General features: G+C 48.5%; 5 protein-coding genes across 5 annotated transcripts; 2 read left to right on the top strand and 3 right to left on the bottom strand.

Moving 5' to 3' along the window:
• Nucleotides 1–6688: 6688 nt before the first annotated feature.
• Nucleotides 6689–11720, bottom strand: KD926_010106 (uncharacterized protein; the record flags this gene model as incomplete). Its single annotated transcript, XM_053102616.1, has 8 exons — nt 6689–7069; nt 7155–7173; nt 7225–7671; nt 7974–8026; nt 8360–8513; nt 8691–9300; nt 10652–11151; nt 11314–11720. 8 exons carry the CDS (start codon nt 11718–11720, stop codon nt 6689–6691), a joined length of 2571 nt encoding a protein of 856 aa, XP_052953985.1.
• A 493-nt stretch (nt 11721–12213) lies between these two features.
• On the bottom strand, nt 12214–14002 carry KD926_010105 (flavin-containing monooxygenase; the record flags this gene model as incomplete). Its single annotated transcript, XM_053102615.1, has 4 exons — nt 12214–12915; nt 12980–13140; nt 13191–13852; nt 13992–14002. 4 exons carry the CDS (start codon nt 14000–14002, stop codon nt 12214–12216), a joined length of 1536 nt encoding a protein of 511 aa, XP_052953984.1.
• Nucleotides 14003–16397: 2395 nt separating this feature from the next.
• Nucleotides 16398–17950, bottom strand: KD926_010104 (aromatic prenyltransferase; the record flags this gene model as incomplete). The annotated part of the gene is made up of 3 exons (XM_053102614.1): nt 16398–16602; nt 16696–17355; nt 17412–17950. 3 exons carry the CDS (start codon nt 17948–17950, stop codon nt 16398–16400), a joined length of 1404 nt encoding a protein of 467 aa, XP_052953983.1.
• A 544-nt stretch (nt 17951–18494) lies between these two features.
• On the top strand, nt 18495–20359 carry KD926_010103 (cytochrome P450; the record flags this gene model as incomplete). The annotated part of the gene is made up of 7 exons (XM_053102613.1): nt 18495–18776; nt 18836–19189; nt 19248–19331; nt 19389–19528; nt 19588–19767; nt 19822–19939; nt 20132–20359. 7 exons carry the CDS (start codon nt 18495–18497, stop codon nt 20357–20359), a joined length of 1386 nt encoding a protein of 461 aa, XP_052953982.1.
• Nucleotides 20360–20844: 485 nt separating this feature from the next.
• Nucleotides 20845–22206, top strand: KD926_010102 (cytochrome P450; the record flags this gene model as incomplete). The annotated part of the gene is made up of 4 exons (XM_053102612.1): nt 20845–20972; nt 21167–21457; nt 21659–21732; nt 21803–22206. 4 exons carry the CDS (start codon nt 20845–20847, stop codon nt 22204–22206), a joined length of 897 nt encoding a protein of 298 aa, XP_052953981.1.
• Between the last annotated feature and the right edge of the window lie 2417 nt (nt 22207–24623).

Here is a 24623-nt window from a genome sequence, read left to right as displayed (position 1 = left end):
GGAATGCCTGCAGGATCCCTAGGAATGTTCCTGGATGCCTGCCGCAGAGGATCCCTTGATCCTCCGGGACGTTCTCCACAAGCCCCCTGGCTTCAGGAGGTAACACTCAGGAAGATATCGGTAGATAAATGATGTAGAGCCGGTCATATAGTATCCTTTATGGTATACCGTAACTAATCCTACTAGGCCATTGTTTATAAAGATCCCGCGATACCCCCCATGCAAGGTATTGATATGTCGAAGACTCAGAATTTCCGTGCCGCGAGCGAGACAGCCAGAGATAAGATAACAAATGACCAGTAGCTGTTCTAAAATCTGATTAATCTGTTTTAGATAATCTTTCGTTACTCTCGGTTCCCAGCTCAGTTATTGACATCCCAGGTCTATCTTCAGAAACTGGTATCGGAGAGGTAACTCATAAACTATATAATTAAGAATCTATTGCTCGGATCTGGCGAACAGAGTCTGGTTCTGTAGATCTTGTAGAAAGTTCCATCCGGTAGCTAGATGGGCATAATAATCAAAGACCTGGGATAGGTTGAAATTCAGAATAGGAGATGGTAGAAAAGATCGAGTCTGCAGTAGAAAGTAATTTAATTATGATTACAAGGTCTCGACCTAATAATGAATAAAGCATCGAAAATCTACTATCTTAAGCGACTTGTTCCGATAACTAAGAGTACTGCTACTATCATATTAGACCATTTGCCCTATGTGACGGTCTACAAAGAAGCCTAGTAAAAGACTAGTTTGTTTATAACTCGTAGTCAAGGAATTTTCCCATGGAGAAGAAAGGCTATCTATGAGAGAGGATCTATCCTCTATATACTACCGGAGGGTCCTCCATATCAGGAAGTTCGTATCGGGAAGTTCTTGGCTCAGGAGGTAACACCCTAGAGGAGCCGGCGCCTGACGCAACCGAATCTTTTTCCTATAGGTGCGTAGTGGGAGTGCCCAGCCAATCGGGATAATACATCTATAGATCAGAAATCGTTAACGTATCTCATTTAATAGACTAAAGGGTTCCTCGACGGATCTATTATCTACAGTTAAAATCGATCTCTGAACTATCAGTAGCTGCCCAATCTTAATAACTCCTGAGAGAATTGAGATATATGTATAAGTACTGCAAAAGATCTGCTTCTGTTTATTAATTTCTAAAATTGCAAAAAATCTTACTACTTGTTGGAACGATGTTATCAACCAGACCAGAGAGGTGGAGTATCTTGACCTAATCCACATACCGCACAGCACCTTGCTTGGCCTAGACTTGGCCTACCATTCCAAATGGCATACCAAGGGATCAGGAATGCATAGGTGTAAACAAGTGGAACTATAAATAGCTAGGCAGATTGTAGTTTAGAAATGACACTTCACTTTTACCCACCGAGCATATACCTACATTCAGTTGAATCAATAGGATATCTGCTTAGGGCAATGACCAAGTCAACCGACACTACTACACTCTCGAAGATATCCCTGTATAGGATATGATCGAAAAGAGTAATACAAAAAAGAAAATAGATTTAATTGAGTTTTTCTGATATTTCTTGAGTACTAGCGTTCGTTTGTCGATCAAAAATATTTAGAGAATTTACAATAGCGGAAGTCCGTTCGTATAATCGCTAACTGAATTGTATTATCTGAGAGAACAGATCGGCCTATATTTCGGTTAAGTAATAGCCTAATCGAATCGACTGTATAAGCTGGATAATGCGGTAGATAAAGCAGAAGAGACACTTCCAAATCTGTCAATAACTCTTTTCTGTTGAGGGCTGAAAGTAATAGAAGACTGAACGATAACAGGGCCGCTGATAGGCATCATAAATAAAGCTATTAATCTAAGTTTGATCAAACGCATTGACCCGGTAAGTAGATAGGGACTGAATAGCCTAATCGAGAATAGCATCAAGGGACTCAGTCCAGAGCTGTAAGAGAGATTCTTGATCCGGATCGGACATATAGGCCAGACTAGGAACCCATCTCCCTAGCGAGAACATCAAAATCAGCAACCATCGAAAACACGTCTTTTTCTCGCGTCAATCGAATCGCAGATGCCTCTAGGCCCTAAATAACCGCCATGGAGGCCCTGGAACCCCATGGTAGTGGTGATTCACACGCGTTAACTCCGCGAGCGCGACACGTGGCCTCTCAATCCCCCGAGATCCTAGGGGCACCAGATACTCGAACACCCAGCTACCGACACTCCCAAGGCTACATACAGCCTCATACAGCTCTAAATAAGCTAGAACAGCCAGGGCTACCCCAATCAGGGAGCCAAGGGTCCCTAGAAATCAGGAGCTCGAGTAAAACATCCGGCCGAACAGGCGAAACGCACAATGCAATTAAACGACAGAAAGCTCTACAAAGAGAGCCAGCAAACGGATATAGACCCATACAGAAGTCGATCAAGCAAACAAATGCCTTAGCAGGAGCTCTCGAGCTGGCCCAACATGAAGGCCTGGAATGTATACGATCGCAGCTAGCTGAAGAGCTAAACAGCTGGAAAGCCCAACAACAGATCCGGGAAGACCGTTATCTCGAACGCATTAATCTCCTTGAAATAGAGGTCAGCAAGCTTCGGTCAGAGCTTACAGCAGTTTAACTACCTCAAAACAAAAAACAGGCTGTACTAACCCAGTACTCAAACCAGAAGCCCGCAAATAATCAATCTACTCGAGCTCGAAGGAAGACAAAATATGCAGATCTAGCAGCTCTGTTAGCAACCAAACCAGGAGGCCAAGAATGGCAGGAAGTTGGAAAGAAACAGAAGAGACAACCACAAAAACAGCCAGAACAGCTAAGCTTAAGGGATATTACGCCAGTGAAAAACAGCCCTAAAGAAGCCCGAAGACTACTATTCCGCAGAGAAGGTATAATAGAGGCCCCAAGAGCTAAAAGAGAAGACGTAATTATAGAAATCAACTGGGCACTTGCAAATGCAGGCTTTTCAAGCTTCATGCGAGTAGTCGATACGGGTTATACCAATACAGGGGCAATCAGTATCCTACTAGAAAAAGGATCTACTGGATCAATATTGCTAAGCTATCGAGACCTACTAGTAACAGCAGTACGTTAAGCTGATCCAACAGTGGTCTCAATGGAACTTCCGGAGCAATGGTATCGGTTGAAGATCCATAGAGTCCCGGTCAAATGATATCTAAGCTGCAGGCTTAGCCTAGCCTAAGAAGAGATTAAACTGGGAACTGTCTTTCAGCTAAAACGAGATCTTACATGGCTAAGGAGCCCTAAGGAGTTTAAAAATCAAAAAAGTTTTACAATGGTAATTACTGTAGGATCCTTAGAAGAAGCTTGCAAGCTTCTTACCAACGGAATCCGTTTTGGTGGAATCCGATACCGAACAGAGCAGTACTGGGAGATAAGACCAGATACAGGCTGTCCCCGATGCTGTAATCTGGGTTATCGAAGCTTTAGAGCCTGCAAAGATCGAGGACCACGTTTTATATGTACGGGCCCTCACGAAGGAGCAAAGCATATATATAAGATAGTAAACTGTATAGCAAGACTAGGAACTGCCTACCAGTATATACCAGCGAAATGCGGAAACTGCCAGGGCCCGCATGTAGCCACTACAGAAAACTGTCCAGCAAAACGAGCAGCCAGAAAACAGGAAAGGGATAGAAGAGTTCAAAAAGATAACTCGAAACAACATTACGCTCAAGCCAGCCAAAACCCACAGAGTCCGGCTGTCGCGGAAGTTAACAAAAACCAACAATCTAGGCAAACAAGAAGCACGTAACGAACGGCTACGCAGGCGATAAGAAATCGCGAGAATGTAGGGTATGCATTCAACGAAGAAACTAAGCTAGGTTGTGAAGCTAGTCCCGATCGGGTAGTTAGGTCATAGAGTATCGCGAAGGAAGGTCTTCGGAGGCTGGTCACAGTCCGTGACACACGAGGTATAACAATTACAGCGCGGGAAATCGCAATACATAATGTAGGGCGATTCTGACCAATCGATGGACAGATAAGTCAAGTCGGCCCCCGACTGAATTAGAGCATTATGGATCAGGATAGACGGCATATGTCGAATGTCCCCTCGAAACCGCTACTTTCGTTAACATTTGACGGCGTATGTCCTTCAGGCCTCCTATTTTATCTTCTCTAGTTATGTCTCTAATTTTGTAGCCAGTCTAAGTCATAGGGCAAAGTAGGGTGCACGCCCACTCCCGTCTATGTTTCAATGTACCTGTCATCATATACGAGCCAACAACAGCCGATAATAAGTACTTGGAGGTCGGATATGGAATATATGCCAATAAGGGACTTCTCTTCCAAGGGAAATGTATTCTTTTGATGGTTATCCAGGAACCAGCTTCCCTGGGAAAACCAACCATCAACTCCTAACATGAACCATCTCTGCATATCAAGCCGTGATAAGGTAGAGAAGGTGGCAGTAACGGCTTTGTTTTCGACTTCTAGGACAAAACGAGATAATAGTTCTTGAGGTAATTGAAGGGAAAGGTGGTAACTACTGAATTTAACTGCCCCAGGTAGGAGAGGGAGGAGAATAATGATAAGCTCGCTTAACTAACCTATTCAAGCATAAGAATGAAGAAATGGCCTCGAGCAGCACCCTTTCCCGCTCCAGGAAGAGTCCCCCAGGCCGCTCTGCATACCCTGTCAGGCTTCCAATCTTCCTCCTCGCGAGCAGAAATTCCAATATTTTCACGCGGAGTAAGATCGATAGCATCATCTTTGCCTTCCCTTTCTCTAACATCGGCTTTCATCGCACGGTTGCCCAATTCCAGCGATTTGCGACACAGAAAGCACCAGATGTTTTCTCCTGCAACAGAGCAAAGGTTTTTGTCAATAAAGCTTTTTCCGCGTGCTTCCGTGTGGCACGGTTCGACATGATTCTTGAGGTATAGAGATGAGACCAATGGGCAAGCGATCCATTGGAGTTGGTTGAGACAAACCCAACGCAGTCATTGTAGAGGCATGTATCCGGATTCAAATGAGTAACCTTCCACATGAATGCACCAATCATCGATAGATGTAAACTTTTTCGCACACTCTTTAGCAGTGTACATATATGTCTGCTCAAGGGGCTTGTCTCATGGCCGTCATGATGAAATCAATGGTTGGTATTGTCCAGGAATTTCGAGGTCTGCGCGTGTTAGTGGTTGGAGTTCCTTGGAACACATATGTCGTTTTATAGTGAAAGTAAAATTTTACTTTTATATATTTATTAAATCATTTATGCACCTTATCAGATATCTGGATATCTCCGTCGCCCACTCCAAGGAAGTGGGGCGATTAGACCGCCAGTCAATTCTTTACCCGGCCTCAAAGATTTTGTTGGCCCCTACATGCTAGGGCATTCCTCCATTCATGCAACAGCTTTCTCTCTGACTTCAGCTTTACCAGTTCTGTTTCAGAGATTTTGTAGATCTCGAACCATGCGTCGCTCCCAATAGCTGCCGCCACCATAGGGCAGCAAATCCGACGTTGAATAGAAAAAAGCAGTCCAGATTTACTACCGGACTGTTAAACAATCTTGAAAGGATGAGCAGCGGGGTTAGAAGAGGGAGGAAGAGATGAAACGTCTTCGGGCCTGTTAGGCGCATATTTCGTGAACGGTACCGACAGAATAGAGGGAGGAGTGCGGCATGGTGAATCCTGTCTTAAATGAGCCCCTTACTATCTGGAATAAAAGGGTTCTGAAGCTCATTCGCGGCAATGTCGTCGGGATTTCAGGTCGATGCAGATAATACAGCAGACAAGATTGAATATGGTTTTTGTAGAATAGTCATGATTGTTCAGGCAGATGAGATGCATGGGCCGGTCCAATCATTTCATTTAAACCCCCCAGGTATCATACGACAGCTAATAGGATTCCATTAGGCCATAACCAACCAATGCAGGAGTAATCCCAATACCGCAAGACTGTGGATAATATGGTGTTTAGCCGACGAAGTATAAGACGTACGGCCAGAGACCACGAAATAGCAGTAGACGCTAGAACGCGCAAATAGAACTTCATTTGCATTTAAAAAGAGTAGCTGTTTTCATACAGTAACAAAAATACGTTTAGTGTTCGTGTTCAAGTATCAGGACATACAGCGAGAGCATTTAAAATCCAACTTTCTCGCGTCCAGCTATGTTGAATAGGGACAGTAGGGGATCGACAAGGTTCAGGTATCTTAAGATGGCTTGTCTGAACGCAGCCATGGCTTCGTAGAAAGTTTGAAAATCTTCCCAGGGGAACCTTGCAATTCTTGCCACCTTGAGGGGCTCTCATCCACAGTATAATTTGCAGGGTTTGTAGGGTCACCAATTGCATAGGTGTACCCATCATGTTTTTTGTTCCATTTCATAACAACATCGGTGAATTTTGATTGGCTTGACTGACTGCTTGTCTGAGGACTGGTACTAGGGGCGGCAGCACTACCGGCGGCGGTTTTCTTTCCAGGAATAATATTTTTGGCTTGTTCAGTTGCCTTGGCCTTGACAACTGGAGGATGTGTTTTTCAAATTTGTGTTTAGCTCGTTGTCGTTGAGCTGCTGGTGGTGACACCAAATGCGTCAGCTCTGGATTTCCCCTTTTCGATTGCTTGTTTCGGAAGTGAAATCGCGGATTCCGGAATATGCCCGTACACTTGCGCATCATCATGATAGAGCAAAGTCGGATTCGACCTATCGACAGACCACGTGTCCTTCGATTTCATGACAATAGCCTTTTCGCTTCGAAAGGGCGGTATTGCCAGAATCGCTCATAACTCTCGAATTGACCGACATAGGCGTAATTTGCTCGTTCCGCAGCCTGATTGGTATTTCGAGGACGCCCCGGTAGCTGAATGGTCTTTTCTGGAACACGTGCCTGAGATGCCTGTGACGCAGTAGGCGAATCTGTTTTGGTAACAGTTGGGGTTGTAGGAAACTCTACCCAATCCGGAAACGGCTCCCGCTCTTCGTTTTTTAATGACCAAGCCGAAGTATCGCCGGAGATGGTATGAACAAGATACATCAAATACAGTCGCATCGACACATTACCTCCATTGGTATATTTCGCTACATGGGAGATAGCATCTGAGTAGAAAAGTTTCTATTTACCGTCAGTCTTTTCGCGTCGTAGAAAGATCGTCCATTTGTAGTTGGTAACAAAGCCTAACTTCAGGTGGGCTGCCCACATATCGCGAGATACTTGTCCTGACGGAAGTTAATTTAGTGCACTATATGTAATGTGGCGAGATAGCTTACCAAAAAAATCGTTGTAGCTGGTCAACATATTCCTTTTGTCCCTGACGAGCGTACTTCACGAACAAGTCGGATCTGTTCACCCAAGGATGCTTGGCCTCCCCAAGTGCGCGCGCCTCTTTGGACGATATGCAATACAAGGTATAGTCAGGTATGGAGCGTTTTTCCTTCATCTGCTTTTCGGCCTCAACAAAGTTCGGAGGCCATTGTAGTATCTTCCCGGCAGCTGTCCAGTCACTGAACCGAAAACCATAGTCCAGCTTCTTTGCAATCCCGCCAACGGGGTTCAGGACGTGTGTCACGTATCTCCCGCTGGAAGAAATTTCTGCCCCGCATAAGAAGAATTTAGAGTAATTCAAATCTTTTTCTTTCTTGAGCCTAGCTGCTACAAGTGTTGTATATTTTCTCCATGGCTCGCTCGTATCAAACTTGCGGACCTCCTCTTGAAAACTATTCCAGGGTTCCATGTCTCCTTTCAAATCAATTCGATGCAAACCTGTGCCAGATGAATGTTTGCTGCTTTCTGCAACATCAGGAAATTTTCCCGTCAATATGTCACGCGCCGTTAAGAATTCAACCGGATAAAAGGTAGAAGCACTCATGCTGGGCTAAAGACTTGTGCGGAGGAAGTGTGATGAAAGGCTAAGGTCGACAATAGAATACATACGCCGCCTTATATACTTCAATTCTTCCATGCCCAAACTTTACATAACTGGGGTTATTCAGCACAAACCAAATGTGGTTTTACCTACATTGAAATGATCTTAGTCGGAATTGCGTGCGAGGAGCAATAGATGCGAGCTACCTATTACCGAGCAATACATTCGGTAAACAAGTGAAACACCTCTATTTTAACATCTCAACCACCATTAGCTTAATCAAGATATTATTTTTGATCTAGCTAAATATCTATAGACCCTTGTAGTATGTATGCGGTATCTCACTCTGAGCTATAGCTTTGAAAACACGTCTGATACTCATGACAATTGAATTCTCTTGAATGACTAGTCAAGATGAGGATCCGGAGCTTGCTTGAGGTTGGAATCGAAACATAGATTGGCTGGTACATATATACCTAAATTTTTGAACGACACTTTCCCAGAGCAAATGGCTACTATCGTTTCAAAATAGCTCTCACATGCTCCATCAGGTCGCATTCACGCGTAAAAAGGCTATTTTCATGTCCATACGGTCCAAGCCCCCAGATTTCCAGCTGCTCCCACGGGTCGAGACAAACATCCGAGGCTTTGCGATTTCCATTGTACTCAACATCTTCAAAATCGATAATGAAGCTACTTCAAGTCAGTAAAGCCACTGAGCATAGAAGGTAGTCAGACCATCGCTCATTTTCCTGATTCCATATGAGATTCTCCGGGCGGGGATCATGGTGGATAAAGTGATGGCTTTTAAATTCCCTGATAATTCTAAATATCGTTTGTTTGGCAAACATGGAGCTTTCCAACTCTTACCACAACGCTTGAATCAATGAGATTCGAATCTTATTATGCTCCTGATCCATACAGTCGGTTTTGAAATCTCTCAAGTTTTGACCAGATACTTTCTGCATAACAATGAATGCAATATACCCGCCAGGGAGTTGATCACTGGGACTTTGTTCACGAACCTCCCAGCCAATTAGCTTAGGTGTACAAGAGCACCCAACCTTTGTCAATCGATCTAGGTTGAATATTTCTCGACTAATTTCTTCGCTGTGACCCTTGAGCCCAGTAGACCAAGGAACAACCCTGTCACCGAAGTTAATGATTTCGTCAAAAATTTGACATAAAGGGCAGTAGGACACAGACTGTTTTTTGATCTTGATAATAGCAGGGACTCCCGAAGATATACCAACGGGAGTTGCCTCGTAAACCTCATGGCTCTCCCTTGTGCTACCCTTGGTCGGGTCAGGCTGTTCCCGATTCTTGAATGAAACTCTGCGACCGATGTGCCATTGCCTGTGGTCAATGACCAACGTATTCGATTCTTTCATAGTCATGCTAGGCCAAATACCTAGTGGAAGAGTATTGAGAAGGGACGGAAGGGTTGGCAATATACGTTTGGTGTGGCCGCGGGAGATGACTAATCCGCTTAGTTAACGTGTCAACTAACTAAAGTTAACGTTGGGTTTTGGGTCGGAAGCTTCGACCCAAAATGGGTTTTGCCGAAGTCTATGCTCAATAAGGAAGAATGAATGAATAATTCGATTGAATTGATTGATTCAACTTAATAATCAATATTGAAAAACGAGAGGAATTTATCTTATATTTTTATACAATTTTTAATATATAAAATAATGAATAAATTATAAAAATGATACAACTGGGATCTGCATCGGTGTGACGAACTGATAAAGAACCACTATATAAAGTGTAAGGCACTGACCTCAAGAAACGTAGGTATGCATTGACGAAGAACAAGCTGCACTCGATGCAGCTTGTTCTGTTAACTATGCGTACAGCTTATAAATCAGAATCTGATATTTATAAATATAGAGAAATTAGTCTATTTTCGAATGTTACGCTTGTTGCACGCAGTAAGACGTAAATGGTAAAAAGAGTAATTAAATGTAAAACAGAAGGTTAAACGCGAACGCGTTTTCGCGCCCTATCTTTGCTTTTTCTGATTGTTGGTAGCATAACAGCTAATGTGACGGTCTACAAAGGAGCCTAGTAAAAGACAAGTTTGTTTATGACTCGTAGTCAAGGAATTTTCCCATAGGAAGGAAAGGCTATCTAGAAGAGAGAATCCAGGGGCTCTATATACTGCCTGGGGCTTTGTCTCAGGCAGGAATGCCTGTAGGATATCTAGGAATGTTCCTAGATACCTACCGCGGAGGATCCCTTGATCCTATACTAACTAAACAGAATGTTCCAGAGGAACATTCCTCCGTACAGAGAAGCTCCCTGGCTCCAGGGGGTAACAGCTAACACGAGGTATAGCAATTACAGCGCGGGAAGTCGCAATACAAAATGTAGGGCGATTCCGACCAATCGATGGACAGATAAGTCAAGTCGGCCCTCGACTGAATTAAAGCATTATGGATTAGACTATGTGTTGCTCAAATTTTTTTAATCTTCTTTCTTTGGCCGGAGACGTAATCCAATGTTCTCAACCGCGGGTGGAATACCTAATTGATGATACGAAAAATCGATAGGAAACAAACTTTAGATACACCGCCAAATTTGGTCATTTGTCGTGAATTATCAGAACACATTTAATAATTTACCTCTATAAGCAAGCCCCTCGTATCCCTGCCTCTTGCTGGTCGAAAGTAAGCCGTCCCAAGGTCATGTAGGTGGCGCGGCACGAAGTCTTAAAAGGAACCCACACGTAGTGATAATGAGCGATGTTGGGCGATCCCAGGAGTCTGCCTCCCTTTATTGAGCAAATCCCATCAACCCCGTCCCCTCCAGGCAGCCGATATACTCACATTCCATCTCCCCATTCTTCACTACGCTCGTCTCTGCCCACAACCCCAGCTTTCCTTTCCCAAACATCTCGCCGCCCGGCCCGTACGCCTCCAGATACGACTTCCGAAGCAACACATGGGTTAGATTCCGCCGCCCGAAGCGTTCGAGATACCCCAAGTCGAGAAAATAGAACAGCTGGACCTTCGTGTTATAGTTTAGAGGCGGCACGTCGCCGCTGCGGAACGTTCCACCTGACGGGTCGTAGCAGAGACGCGAGTTGATGGGTCCCAGTCCCGGCCCGTCTGTAGTGCTCGTGACGAGATCCTTGATCCATTGCGTCACGAGCGGATCGAAGCGATCGAACCAGAGGTCTCGTTCGGTGGCCGTCATCGCCGAATGGTCTTGGCCTTCGACCACGAAGCACAGGTTCTCCGGGACGTTGGTGACGAGGACCCGTCCGGGTCGGATCTTCGCTGCTTCGTCGTGATCTCCATGTTTCTCTTTGATCTCGGTGCTGGAACTGGTACTTGCCCCGGGAGATCCTCCGTGCGGACAGCGCTAATCTCCTTCTTGCTCCTTATTATGAGATAAATGCACCGACGACTCCATCCTATCGCCCTCCGCGGTCGCCGACAGCCGATCTCGATAACACCCCCAGTACCCGGCCTTAGGGAAGACCGACACACGTTCTCCCAAGTGTCCTTGACCCGTGATCTCGGACCTAGTAGTTCCATGTTGCGTGCGACTCGCGGGGAGAGTCATTACCTCGCGCCAGATGCCGGCGTCATCGGGCAGGTGGGACCAGAATTGCACGACAGTGGGACTGTCCCACCAGGAGTGGTAGGCATCCGAGGAGGTCCAGTAGGTAAGCCAAAGGCGTGTTTTTCCTTGTCCACCTTGCGTACCAGCGAGAGAGGGCGAGTTGTCTTGGACGAGGTGGTCAATATGGGCTGGGTGGGTGGATATCAGGTCGTTGAGGCGCGTGATGAGGGCGGTCTTTTGGGGACTGTTGGTGGTGCCGTTGTCATGTTGGATGCCGAAGATTGCGTAGACGAATGGAGAGGCCGAGGAGAGTTGAACGCCGTGCATATTGAGGGCGGAAGATCCGAGATTTGGTGGAGGCAGGGAGGACGGAGGAGGATGCGAGATGGCAAGAAGGTGGGAAGTATTTAAAGTATAGAATCCGAATCGCCCCTTTCTTTCTTAGGTAGGTATTGACCGGTTGGCCCCCAGATAGCCTGGTAGGTAGTACGAGTAGTACGAGGGATCCACTGACGGCCCGTAAGCTGCCAAGCCAGTGGATATACCTAGTCATATACTATGTATATGTAAGTATAAGTATACCTCATCTAGATTTAGTCCGACAACGCTAAAACATGCTGTATACAAACTCCTCTATAAAGCATCCCCAGCCACCACGGTCTCCGTATCCCGTGGCTTCTTCTGCGGCCTTCCCTCCTCTTCTCCGTTTATTTCCAATACCTCCACCTTAGGTTCAGGCTTTTCTGTAGAAGCCACCCAATTGCCCCGACCCGCCGCAGCAGCCAGTTTAGCCTGTCGATGCAGCGCTCTCGGGGGCAAACTACCCGTCTTCGCCATCACCAGCGTCCGTTTCCATCGACTCGCCCACTGCCCGTCGTCCGTTTGACGGATGTAATACCCTAAATCCGCCGTGGGATCCCCTTCCGTCTGCAAAATCCCGATTCCCCTTATACACAAACTCCCAGTCGTCTGCTCTGGGCTCTCTCAGAGCCTCCAAGTAGTGCAGCGTACTACCGGGCCAAGTCGTTGGGACACGGTTCCCAGTTATGTGGTTATTATGCGAGTTGCGACACCGATCTGTCCAGACGGCTTTCTCCATGAAGGAGGCTACGTGGGCCTTGAAGTCCTCGCAGGCCGCTCGCTTTAGCGCCATGCTGTGGATCGGTTCCGTCTGATACCGGTCGATGAAGGAGCAGATGTAGCCGGCTTGGGCTTCGATGGCGATCAGCGTAGGACCGTTGGAGACGGGCGTCCAGGGCCCTAGCATAGTGAAGGTGTTGGGGAACTCGGGGATGCCGACCCCCATGTAACCAGAGACGGAGTCGGCCCATTCGGTCTGGAGATTGCGGCCGCAGGGGCCCAGGATAGGATAGCGAGGGATGTAGGACGTGTCGAAGCCGGTGGCGCAGATGACCACGTCGCCGGAGTGGACTTGGTCGTTAGTGCTGGTGCTGGTACAGCCGGACTTGGCGAATGAGGTGACGCTGCCGGGGACGATGGTAACATTTTCTTTTTGGAGGGTCTTTTTGGTCAACTTAACGCCGGCGGAAGAAAGAGGAAAGAAAGACGCTAATATTTGTACATACCTTCAGATATCGGAAGCCGGAGGGGATGACGCGTTTACATCCCACAGCAAAATCACGGATAAGCTTCTCTTGGAGCTCCTTGTTCTGGAAGAGCTTCTTCATCTCTGACTCCAGAAGATCCTTGCATTGTTGCTGCAAGATAGTATTTTTCAGATAGACCGCTGTGAGATGTTAGCACCCGGCTTAATTGAACTAGCACAGACAGCCCTACTAAATATACTATTCATCGTCCGCTCATTCTGCTGTCTCAATGTCAACACACTCTCTGGATGGTTCACAAAATGCTCGATCTGCTCCTCGGAGAACGCTCCTGCCTCGGTGCTTATATCCGGCAACACCCAAACCGGTGAGCGGATAAAGATCTTTACGCTTTTCGCAGTCGGCTGAGTTGCTGGAAGGATCTGCACCGCTGAAGATCTACCTCCGATGAGCAGAACATCGCGACCCGCTAGCGGCACTGTGTCGTCGTAGTCCGCACTATGCAGCTTAATGCCCTGATAGTCGTGAAGCCCCGGCACCTTTAGCCAGGCCAGTTTATTCAGATACCCCGTAGCATGGACAAGGATATGGCACCAGTCCGAGGCCGTCTGGCCAGTCGCAAAATCCTGAACCTGCACGATCCACTGGCCTTTCTCAGCATCCCATTGTGTCTCTGTGACGAGGTGCGACGTGCGAATGTACCGTCCCAGATCGTACTTCTTGGCAAAACCCGCGAAATAACTGCGGATTTCAGACGAGCCGGCGTACACAGAGGACCAGTTGGCTTTCGGCTCAAACGAGTAGACGTAGTTGTGTGAGGGCACGTCGCAGGCGCAGCCGGGGTAGCGGTTTTCGTACCATGTACCAGACACGTCGGGGGTTTTTTTCGTAGACCTGGGTAAGGTGAGGCTCGTGGGTACGGAAGTAAGGGTATATTAAAGCTTACCGTGAGAGAATAGTTGGTAAACGATCGCTGCAGCTTGTATGTAAGACAGAGTCCTGAGGCGCCGGCGCCAACGCAAACAACCTTTACGTGGCGTTCATGGTGAATGGCGTCCTCACGTGCCGGGTCCATGGTAAGATTCACTTAATCGAAGAACTTCAATTACGAATACTTAGACAGAGGGAGCAGAATTATTCACCAGGGGACAAACAGGGGACAATGTTTGGAATATATTGACCGTGGTAGCATTGTGGACGACGCCGGCCCCAGCCATTGCCACGATAACCTCATTATCAGACCACTATTTTTCTTTTCTCTTTTTTTTGTCTCTCTCCCTATTCGCCATGGCACCCTTCGTACTTCTAGCCGGTGCTACAGCCTAAATTCTCGGCAAGATCAATGAGATTAATGATACCGACGCCTTCGCCGCTTCCAACAGCCCCCATTTCTCTATCGCTCACGTCATCCCGGGCTACGTGCACATCGCGGACCTTTTGGCACTATATCTTAAGGCGCTTGGGTACTCGCCGTCCGAGGCCTCGCCGAGGGCGTTTAGCGCCTGAAATCCGACCGATTACGCCGCAACGTACGACTACGTGAAGAAAGCGTACCCCAGGGCTGCAGCGGAGGGAATTTTCAAACCTGGTATTATCCCAACTTTACCGGCGCCGTATGATTCCAGCAAGACGGAGGGCGAGTTGGGATTTCTGTTCCGATCGTTTGAGACGGTGGTGGTGGATTGGTGGATGCGGCGGGACAGTTGCTAGAGAATATTGGCAAGGAAAGGGCGTGATCTTGATCCGTATGTTTTACTGCTATTTATGGAATCCTGGTCTGTCAGGCACAAGGCGACTAGCATGACAAAAATGAAAGAAAATACCATTTGTGCTATCGTGCCCACAGTCGGTCAACCAGCCAAATAGATATCAACCGACTTCCGGGAAAAATTCCGCCCCTCCATCTACATGTTTAGGTTACCCCGTACGGGCCATGCAAGGGCCGAGAATAACAGCTTTCAAATACGAATGAACGAATGAACGAATGAAAACATCAGCCTGTATCGATTATGAATAAGCTCCATCCAAGTAAAAATCCTTTTCCGAAAAATGCCAAACGGCGAGCCAGGAACGATCTCTTGTGCACTGCTTCTGCTAGCCTCGTCTATGTCCAACGGCAAGGAAAGGGGAGGAGAGCAAATGGGGGCCAAAGATACAAGCAAGTCTGGAGTCCTGACTAAAATTTACGACTCGTAATTGGCCCACAATTAGTGGGTTGATGCCAGTGGGGCGATATCATCCCGGAGGATTTAAGAATTGATGGAGGATTTCGGGGGTGGAGTTATTGTGTGGCCCGTGGGTTGTCCCCCGCTTAGACTTGACACTTCAATTCAAGCCATGAAGATATAGGAAGAGACAGTTGGGATACCTCCAGGGAAGGGAATATTGGACACTCTGGTAGAGACTTGAATTTAATTCCAATATACCTTCGACTAACGAGACTAGGTGCGCCGCCCAAGTGCACCTCCCTTGCAGGACGACAGGGTTCCCCTCTTCTCTAGTTGACGCACCAATCAGGCCAAGTAATTAGTTTTCGACAGATGATAACAGACTACAGCGTACGGAGTAAGTCGTGTGCGAGTCAGTACTGTACCTGAGTCTTGGTCGATTTCGGGCTTATTTCCAACGGAAAAGTTGCTCTCCGCTCAGCCCGTGTCTTAGCCAGCATAGACACTGCCATGCCTTACAAGGGTAGGGTTACACTCGCCATAAGTAGCCCACAAATGCAAGACTTAGAGACTCCACAATGATACTACCACTCACTTGTTCATTCATATCTTACTCCTGATTTATTCCCAGGACCTGAATCTGAATACTATACCGTACCCCGTAAGCGCCGGGAAGATCATCCCGGCAAGGCGTTCGTTCCTTCTTTCCTTCCTTCGCTACCTCCTCGGTTGGCTCCCGGGGGGGGAAGGCAAGAAGGCCAAAGGCTAGGTAGTTCTTAGGGGTGTTTTACTTGATTTTAGAAGCAAGAGCTTCTAATGCAAGGGTATATTGCTCTATGTAGGCTTTTGTAATCGATACGTTGAACTGGGTTTGATCTCGGAATGCCGCTCCGGCTAGGTGCTCAACAAATATATACAGACACAGAAAAAAATATATATATATAAATAAATTAGTCCAGCAATCCTCAAAAAGTCTACGCATTCTAAGCCAAGTCACTAATTATGTACAATATATCCCAAACCCTTCCGCCTCGTGGTGACGCTCTTTTGCACCTAAGACACTAAGACAGCCATTTGCAAATAGGTAAGGAAGTACGCATGCATCGACCAACTCCCCACTTCCATCCCTGCCAACGAGGCAGCTTACCACATTAGTGTGGAATTCCAGCCTCGTTGGCAAGCAAGCCAATATCCAGCTGAGTTCCCCGTCGCGGAATTGCTCATTTCTGCAAATATCGTCACTCCGCCCCCCTGCACGCTGCCGTCAGACTTTAGACCCTTACACCATCAATAAGTTTCGGCCCCTGTCCATTCACATAAGATACCACGCGCAGGTCTCCGCCCGCCTGGATCGAGCATCCGATGTAGGTGTGCAGGCCGCGGTCTCGTAAGGCGTCATCGTGGCTGAGAGAGACAAGCCGAGTGTCAGTTTGCGGGATCAGCAGACGCGGCAGGGAGGGAGAGCGAAACCCCGATCTAGACTAGATCCAGCCTAGCAAGGATGACAGGGAGAGGGATCAAGACAGTGAGTCACTGCAGAAAGAATGTGAAGAAATTGAAAATACGCACACTATTCGGCGCAGGACGGTTCCATAATCCCGACGCAGGTAGGCGTCCTGGCTTTGCGAGGTCATGAATGTACGGATGGCGGTCAGGATGTGCTCGTCGCTGGAAGCGTAATGGCGGACGGGGATGTAGATTTTCACTTTCAGGGACGCACTGTAGGGTCGGAACTCCACGTTATAGAGGATTCCGGCGCTGCGGTGGTTAATCGGAGTCAGGAGATGGGACTCTGGCGTGCTGGATTGATCTAAAAGTGCGTCCCAGAGAGAGCGCAGGGTCTGGAGCCCGCGAGCTAGGTCCTCGGAGGGTGGAATCCGACCGCCTAGAGTCATCATTTGGCGAACGGAGGTGAAGCTCGTGACACGGTTGCGGGAGTAGATTTTGAGGTGTGATTCGGCGGGCGGATCCATGTCAATGGCGAGCATATCCATCTCCAAAGGAGGAGTTAGGGAGTCGCGTGCGAAGTCCTGGAAGGCGTGCAGCGCCACGAGGGGGTTAGGGTTGTCGCAAGTGCTGCTGCAGCCGGGTGCACTGGCGATGGCAGCGCTCAAGACTTCGAGATTGGTCTGGTTGGTGGCGCGAGCTTGGAAGCCCGGGAAGAAGTAGGCTTTGCCCTTGATGCTGTTGGCAGAGAGGTCGAAAGCGTAGAAGATCTTGGACGGTGGCCTTCCATGAGCCCCGTCGGGGTCTTGGGCGTCGATTCGCGGTTGAAGTGCTGGAACCAGGCCATGTGAGTATCTGGCAGGGCTGCAGTCATGGCCGTGCGGAAAGAGATATCCGCTTTTTGGTTCTCTGGATCGGCCGGGGTGCCAGCGTGGATCCCCACAGGTTCGATAGAAAAGCGCACCGTGGGTGGTTGGTGTCCGGTGTGCCAGTCCCAGCTGAGCTCGATGGGATGGTGGTCATCTGTCATGAAGCTCTGCCATTGCGGCGCTCCAGGAGTGTAAGTGGGCCCCAGGTAAGGGGCGATAGTGCGTCCGAAAAACGTCAGGATACGATGTTGTGCGAGAGCGGAATATTCGGCTGCCTCGAGGAGGGCACTGATGAGCAGCCCGGATGTGCGCCACCAGTACTTGCCGTGAGAGTCCAAGGACCCTTGCAGCTCGCTGGTTGTTTGTTGGAAGACAGGAGACTGCAAAAAAGACGCCTTCGTGGACAAGAGTTTCTGCGGTGTGGATAAGGAGAGAAACAGCAGAGACAGCAACCTGGACAGAGTATGATGCAGTGTTAAATAGTGCGCACGCAGGAGGTTGTAAGCCATTTTTGTAGATGGGCCGGTATGTTTCTGATCCTCCGGGATATAGACACAGAGTATAGTCAGAGAGATGCTCGGAACGCAGTTTATAGAAGACGGATTGTTCAGTGGCTAGAGCCACTATCTATCAGCTAACTGGAAGGGATAAATTCTTTTTTTTTTTTTTTTTTTTTTTTTTTTTTTTGAGCAATGTAATTCAGAAAGGCCTTTTTTTGTCATGCTGCTAGGTTTCGTGTTGTATTATGAGTAAACGATTAGCTGCGCCGTTGTAACTCGCCCAACGGCCCCCATCCCTAAATCCAATTTCTGATGATGAACGTTGGTTATTGGATGCAGGATGATTTGATCACGGCGCCTAAGGCTTTCCAGCTGAGCGAGCGAATCAGGCCATGCCGAGCAACGAAGCCCGTAAGTACCTGAGATTGCCTAAAGACTCAGCCCCGGGCCCCGTTGCGGAATCTGCGTGGAATGGGTATTAATATTGGGGTTCTCACAACCACTGATATCTAGAGTCCCCTCACCAGGCAGTCTCCAGTCTTCAAAGCTCAATATGCCCCTCCTCGTCTCTGTAATCCTATGTAGTGTCGCTCTGGCACTGCTTCAGTTGCTCCGAACCCGTTATAACGCGTTGCGTCACATACCCGGGCCTTTCTTGGCCAGTTTCAGCAATGTTTGGAAAGTCGCCTCCGTCTATCGGCAAAGGATGCACATTGACAACGTGGCGGCGCACGAACGCTACGGACCCGTCGTTCGTATCGGCCCGCACCACGTCTCTGTGTCCAGTCCGGAGGCTTTTTCTATCGTTCATGCCTCCCGCACCGCTTTCCCCAAGGTATCTAGATACTCGACTTGCCATTTAACAATCCTTCGTAAGCTTACCTCCCCCTCTAGACCGAATTCTACGAAGTGGGCGCCCCTAGCTTCCGTGGCGGTCCACTCGAGAACCTCTTCTCGATTCGAGACGTCCAGTACCATGCCTCTTTGCGCAAGAACATCGGCGGGCTCTACACTAAGTCCGCCGTGAAGGAATTTGAGCTGCAGATAAGGAGCTGCGTGGCGTTATTCCTGCGGCGAATGAAGGAGGAGCAGGGCAGATCTCTGGATATGTCCTTGTGGTTGCATCTCTATGCATACGACTGCTTGGCTGATGTGAATATGTCAGAGAAGTTGGGGTTTCTGGAGCGAGGGAGCGATGTGAAAGGGATGATTGAGGCTGCCAACCGGATTTTCTACATGGTTGGACTGGTAATTTTATGTTCAGACAGCTTTTCTTTCTTTGTACACTGACTTCTAGTGGTTCCAGCTTACCCAAGCCCCGATCCTTCATTTTGCGTTGCGGATCATGCGATCTCTCGTGCCCGCGGAAAAGGCCGAGCCTCTGCTCTTGGTGAGCTTTTCCCCCTAATCTTGGAATCTTCATGGGCAAATTAATAACATGCAACAGGTTACATTTAATAAGGTTGAGGAGCGTCGCAAGTCACCAGAAAAAAAGACCGATATGCTTAGCAAATTGCTCTCCTTGCATGAAAGGCAGCCCGAGAAACTGTCCGTGCGGGAAATCACCGCTGCTATCTTCATCAATCTGTATGACCTCTGTCCTGCTTCTCATTAGCTTAAAAAATACCCAATTAATTCGGATATAGAATGGCCGGCCACGACGTCCTGGCCATCACCCTGCGCGCAATTTGGTACTACCTAGCGCGGAACCCTCGCGTTATCAAGCTCCTGCGTGCAGAGATCACCGCTGCACGCAAGGAAGAGGGACTCTCCGACGATGATGATACCCAACTGTGTTATGCGAAGGCGTCAACATTACCTTATCTGTGCGTCACCCCCTTCCACTGAATGCAAAGTCCCTAACAGAGATGCCCTGATAGAGACGCCGTCATCCACGAGACCTTCCGCGTTCATCCTAATACGGGCACGATTCTTGAGCGTAAAGTCCCTAGCCCGGGAGCTACTATCGATGGATACCACCTCCCCCCGAATACTACAGTAGGGGTGAATGCCTGGGTGCTTCATCGCGATATTTGGGGCCGATACCGACGTCTTCAGACCAGAGCGGTGGACCGAGGCGAGTCTAAATGAGAGGACCGAGATGAAGAGGTGTTTATTTACGGTGAGTCTCTTAAATTCAGCTCTTACAAGATTTCCCCTACTTCTTTCTTGTTTATCGTGAGCTCCTAGCTCCCGTGGAACGTCGGGCATGAAATTAACGAGATCACGGTTCAGTTCGGCGCCGGTGCCCACACCTGCATCGGCCAGCATATCGCGATGATCCAAATTGTGAAGGTCATTACCGAGTTCTTCTATCGGTTTGATGTCAAGCTGACACAACCGGACCGGCCGTGGAAGGTAATGGGCAGTTGGGTGACGAAGCAGACGGAAATGGAGATGACGGTGGCAGCTCTGTAGAATAACTGCCAATCCATGTTACATACAACGTAGTAGTCACAATATAATATGCGGCAGCGCGGATGCGGCCCCCGTCGCCAATTTCCCGCCCAACTATGGAAATCTAGAATCAGATCAATCAAGGAAGAAACCCTACCAATTCGGCGTCAAACATGCCTATCGGTCCGAGAATCTGACATGCAGAGCCCCGCCTGTACCCCTCTTGGGGAGAATTTGGTTGCCGATTTCGCCCGCGCCTCAATTTAGCCCCCTCTTGGCCTGGGAAAGCGTTTGGGGTCATCCCTAAAGCATCAGGCTGGTCCAACTTGCAGCCATGGGGGCCGACAGGCAACCTGACTGATAAAAATGAATCCCCGCTTCTGCTGTCGGTTTCTTACCCCCTTGTGGCTTCTCATCGCCGTCGTCACCTTCCCTGTTTTCTATCATTCCCATCGATTTGCTTCATCCTGCGCTGGTCTCACCCTCTCGGAGTTGTCCTCGCCGTCATGTCAGACTCTCCCGCAGAAGCTCCGCAGTATCCTCCGGGGTATATGGAAGCCGACAAAGGCAATCAAGTGATCGCGGTGGTCAGCTTCATTCTGGTACTGGGCACCATTCTCTTGGCTCTGCGGCTGTATGCACGCAGCCTCACTCAAGCCTCCAGAGGCTGGGATGAATTCTTACTGTGGCCTTCCTATATGTGTATGGTGGGGTTGATCATCGTTCTATACCGTAGGGATTCCTTCTCTCTTTCATCCCATAGCCCCTTCAACAAACCCTAGCATGAACGCCAGTGGACGTAATATACTGTGGTCTCGGTCGACACAGCGCCTCTGTCATGGCCGAGGATCCCAAAAAGATAGTCAACTACTCGAAGCTCCTATACACTCTTTTTTGGGTCTATGTGCCCTCTAACGCCCTGTCCCGGGTCTCCGTCGTGGCGCTCTACCTACGCATCTTCACCAGCAGGTTCTACCGCTCCATGTGCTGGGTTGTCATCGCTTTTCTGCTCGGTCATATGCTCATCACTCTCATCACCGCGCAGCTCGAATGTTTACCCCTCGCGTATACCTGGGACAAGTCGATTCCGGGAGGAAGATGTATCAACAAGATACTGTAGTACGTATTGACCAACATTATTCAGGTGATCCAGGACGTGATGATTCTCATCTTGCCCATTCCGACTGTCTGGGACCTGAAGGCCTCGACGGGGAAGAGGGCCGGGATTGCGATGTTGTTTTTAATGGGGAGCATGTACGTTCTTGTTATTTCTCTACTCTTCTCTCCAGAACGTACAGTCCAACAATAACCCCGATCCAGTGGTCTCTTCGCCTCCTGCATGCGAACCGGAATCTTCTTCCGTGACTCCCACATCATCGCAACAGATCCCACCTGTAAGTCTGCCTCCCTTCATATCCCGAACTCTTTACCGGTCCCGAATCTAACAACAACTTACAACTCCAGGGGCCACGGATGTCATGTGCTGGACTATTGTCGAATCTGGCATGTACTTCAGTGCCGCCTGTCTGATCGGCATGCGCCCGCTATTCTCTAAACTGCCGCGCTGGCTCCGCAACCGTATCCTGCACCCCTCAAAGCGTGGCACCGCAGATCAGGACTCGCGCTCCGGGACGGGCCTCGGTTTCAACAAGGGTCCCAGCCATCACCCGTACTCGAGTCTCTCCGGCGGTCGAGACACCCCGGGCCAAGCGACGCAGTTGAAGTCGATGAATGCGATAACGAACACGATTGTGTCGCCGCGCGGCAGCGGGTTCGACGACGACTCCGTGCGCAACATAGTAGCGGATGATGGGGACATTAGGGTCCAGACGCGGATCGAGGTGAGGAGTGATCGCAGCCGGTATTGATTATCGGTCTGGGCTGTTTGCACGGGGCGGGGAGGGTATTTCCGCGTATGTTTATTTGTATATATGTCGTTTCTTAAGGAATGAGATGTACTGTATCTGGTGTATTTTGCTTCGGTTTCTTTGACTGGTTCCGTTAGGTAGTGGATTACGATGGTTCCCACACCGTTCGAGATGGATGCTTGTTACGGATTACAAATTTCATCACTTTGTTACGAATATCGATCATAGCTGACCTGTAGCCTGAGGTAAATGAATGCCCAATTGACCGGGCAGGCGAGATTATCTGCGTAGTAATATTGCTAAGCACTCGACACCGACTTTGTCGGGTATTGAGGAACAAACTAGAACCAATACGCAAGTCCATGAGTTGGGTGATTTTGGTCTCTGGGCATTTGATCGAGGGGAAGGGTGTTGTAGCTCCGGACACGCTGGCGGGTCATGAAGGTGGTCAATTTGCACATATATTTTGCTTCTACCTACGTGAGAAGGGGCTTAGACACGCCAACTCCTCCCTTTGGGACGATTATAATGCATTGCTGCGAAATATAAGGTAATGGAACAAGCATAAGCTGCTAGAGGAACATATCGAAGCCCTCTCCGCAACACCCGGCAGCTTCTCGGAGTTCATATTCGTAATTTTTGACGTGTTCGAGATCTAGGATAAGCCCATAAGTCGTACTCCTGATCAACTTCCCGAAAAGGGTTAGTGGTCCTGCCTCCGTGGTTCCGAGAAGAGAAAACCAAATATAGTGGAAAGCACGATCGGCGGGCGTCTTCCCTCCTACATTGCCCCCACGTACAAGCCATGTCACAGGCCAAATATTCAACAACGTGATGGCATGGATTCTTGGCTGGTCACGCTTTGAGACAGAAGACCCAGCAGTCTGTTACTAGCGGCTGCCCGGTGTGAAGACTAGTCAACCTGGGAATCCGAATGGAGCGAATTGACTAAAAGCAAAGAGCGTTTGCAAATGCTGAGCATGGTGGGTATGTTTTATGCGAGGGTCTGGCCATGTCGGTGAACTGAAGGCCAGTTGCTCGGTGGTGCTTGCCGACCAGATACCCGGGCAAGAGCAGTAGCAAAGTAGACCAGTTCCACATGCTAACTAGAATGACGGGGTTATCGACAACTTAGCCACGGTTTGGGAGGACGAAGATGCCGCGATTTCTGTTTGACCAAGATTATGAGAGCTGGGGATGGAAGGAAATAACCGGGCATCTTCAACGGTTTCGGGTGGGTCTACTCTTTTCAAGGCCGGGCATCTCTCTGCTCCGGACCATCTACACTGGTTATACTTCAGTACGTAGTGCCTTTATACTCGTGCTGGAGGGGTATGCGGGTCTTGAAGTGGACAAATCGGTTTTCACGAATGATTCAATCGACTGCCCGCCTAACCACCCGTCATATCATATACGCCATTGCACACAATGTGCTGTTATTAGGATGCCCGACCAAAAATGCTATCAGATTTCTCTGCCTTTGGCCTTGCTCCTTTTATCGTCGGGCATTCTGATATCGCTTCAAAGGTTCTCGTCGTTACGTTTATGATGCAAACGGGCACTGCACCTTCCTGGGATATCTGAGGCGATGAGGCACTGCAATGCCCGATTACCTACAATACCCATCCATGACTAGATAGGATCCGTGGTTCGCTCTTCGAAAAATCGCACATTCTGCGGATCCATGTACTATCCCACGGTATTCGGACTGCTTTGCTGCATCAAATTGACCAAGGTGGATTACTTGACTACAACATCTAAAAAGGCAGCTCATGTACGGATAACAGTCTGCAAAGTTGGCTCAGGAAGTGACAATCCGGAAAGTTCCCTGATTTCAGGAGGTAACATTCCAAACCTCTCGGATAGCGGTATTCTCATTGTAAGAGAAATCGTACAATTGAAGAGACTAGGAAAAAGAGGCTTCTTCAAGATGAAAAGAAGCTTCAAAAGCAGTGGGAGAAGGTCTACGGCAAAAAAAAAACGTAAACCTGCATCTACGAGATCAAAAAAGGCTTCATCTCAAGCGGCTAATTCAGCCAATTCAGCGGGTCAAGAAAATCTGCCTTGTTTTGTTGATTTACGCGGTGATTAGTGGTGATAGTAAAATTGCTTCATTTCTTCAATTTTGTTGATAAATTCAATTTCGCTGTGGACCACCCACCGGACCACCCACCGGCAAAAAGGCGGTGGGTGGTCCGAAGGCTTTAGACGGGAGGCCACGGCTAAGCGTTGTCGAGGCTGGTAGAGAAAAGTTGCCAATATCCACTCTCGGTCCAGCCAGGTCCCGAGATCTGATGTTCTAGAACGTGGCATCGGAGCGGGAACACCGGGTCAGGAAAAGTGGCTTAAGCCTCCGGGTCTGATTCAGTTGTACTAACTTAATGCAGGCAAAAGTCGGCATAAGCGATCCTAGATAA

Source organism: Aspergillus affinis (genome assembly GCF_023601865.1).
Source record: "Aspergillus affinis strain CMG 70 chromosome Unknown NODE_76_length_176809_cov_89_000192, whole genome shotgun sequence".
Taxonomy (NCBI): domain Eukaryota; kingdom Fungi; phylum Ascomycota; class Eurotiomycetes; order Eurotiales; family Aspergillaceae; genus Aspergillus; species Aspergillus affinis.
This window is presented reverse-complemented; position numbering and strand designations above follow the sequence as displayed.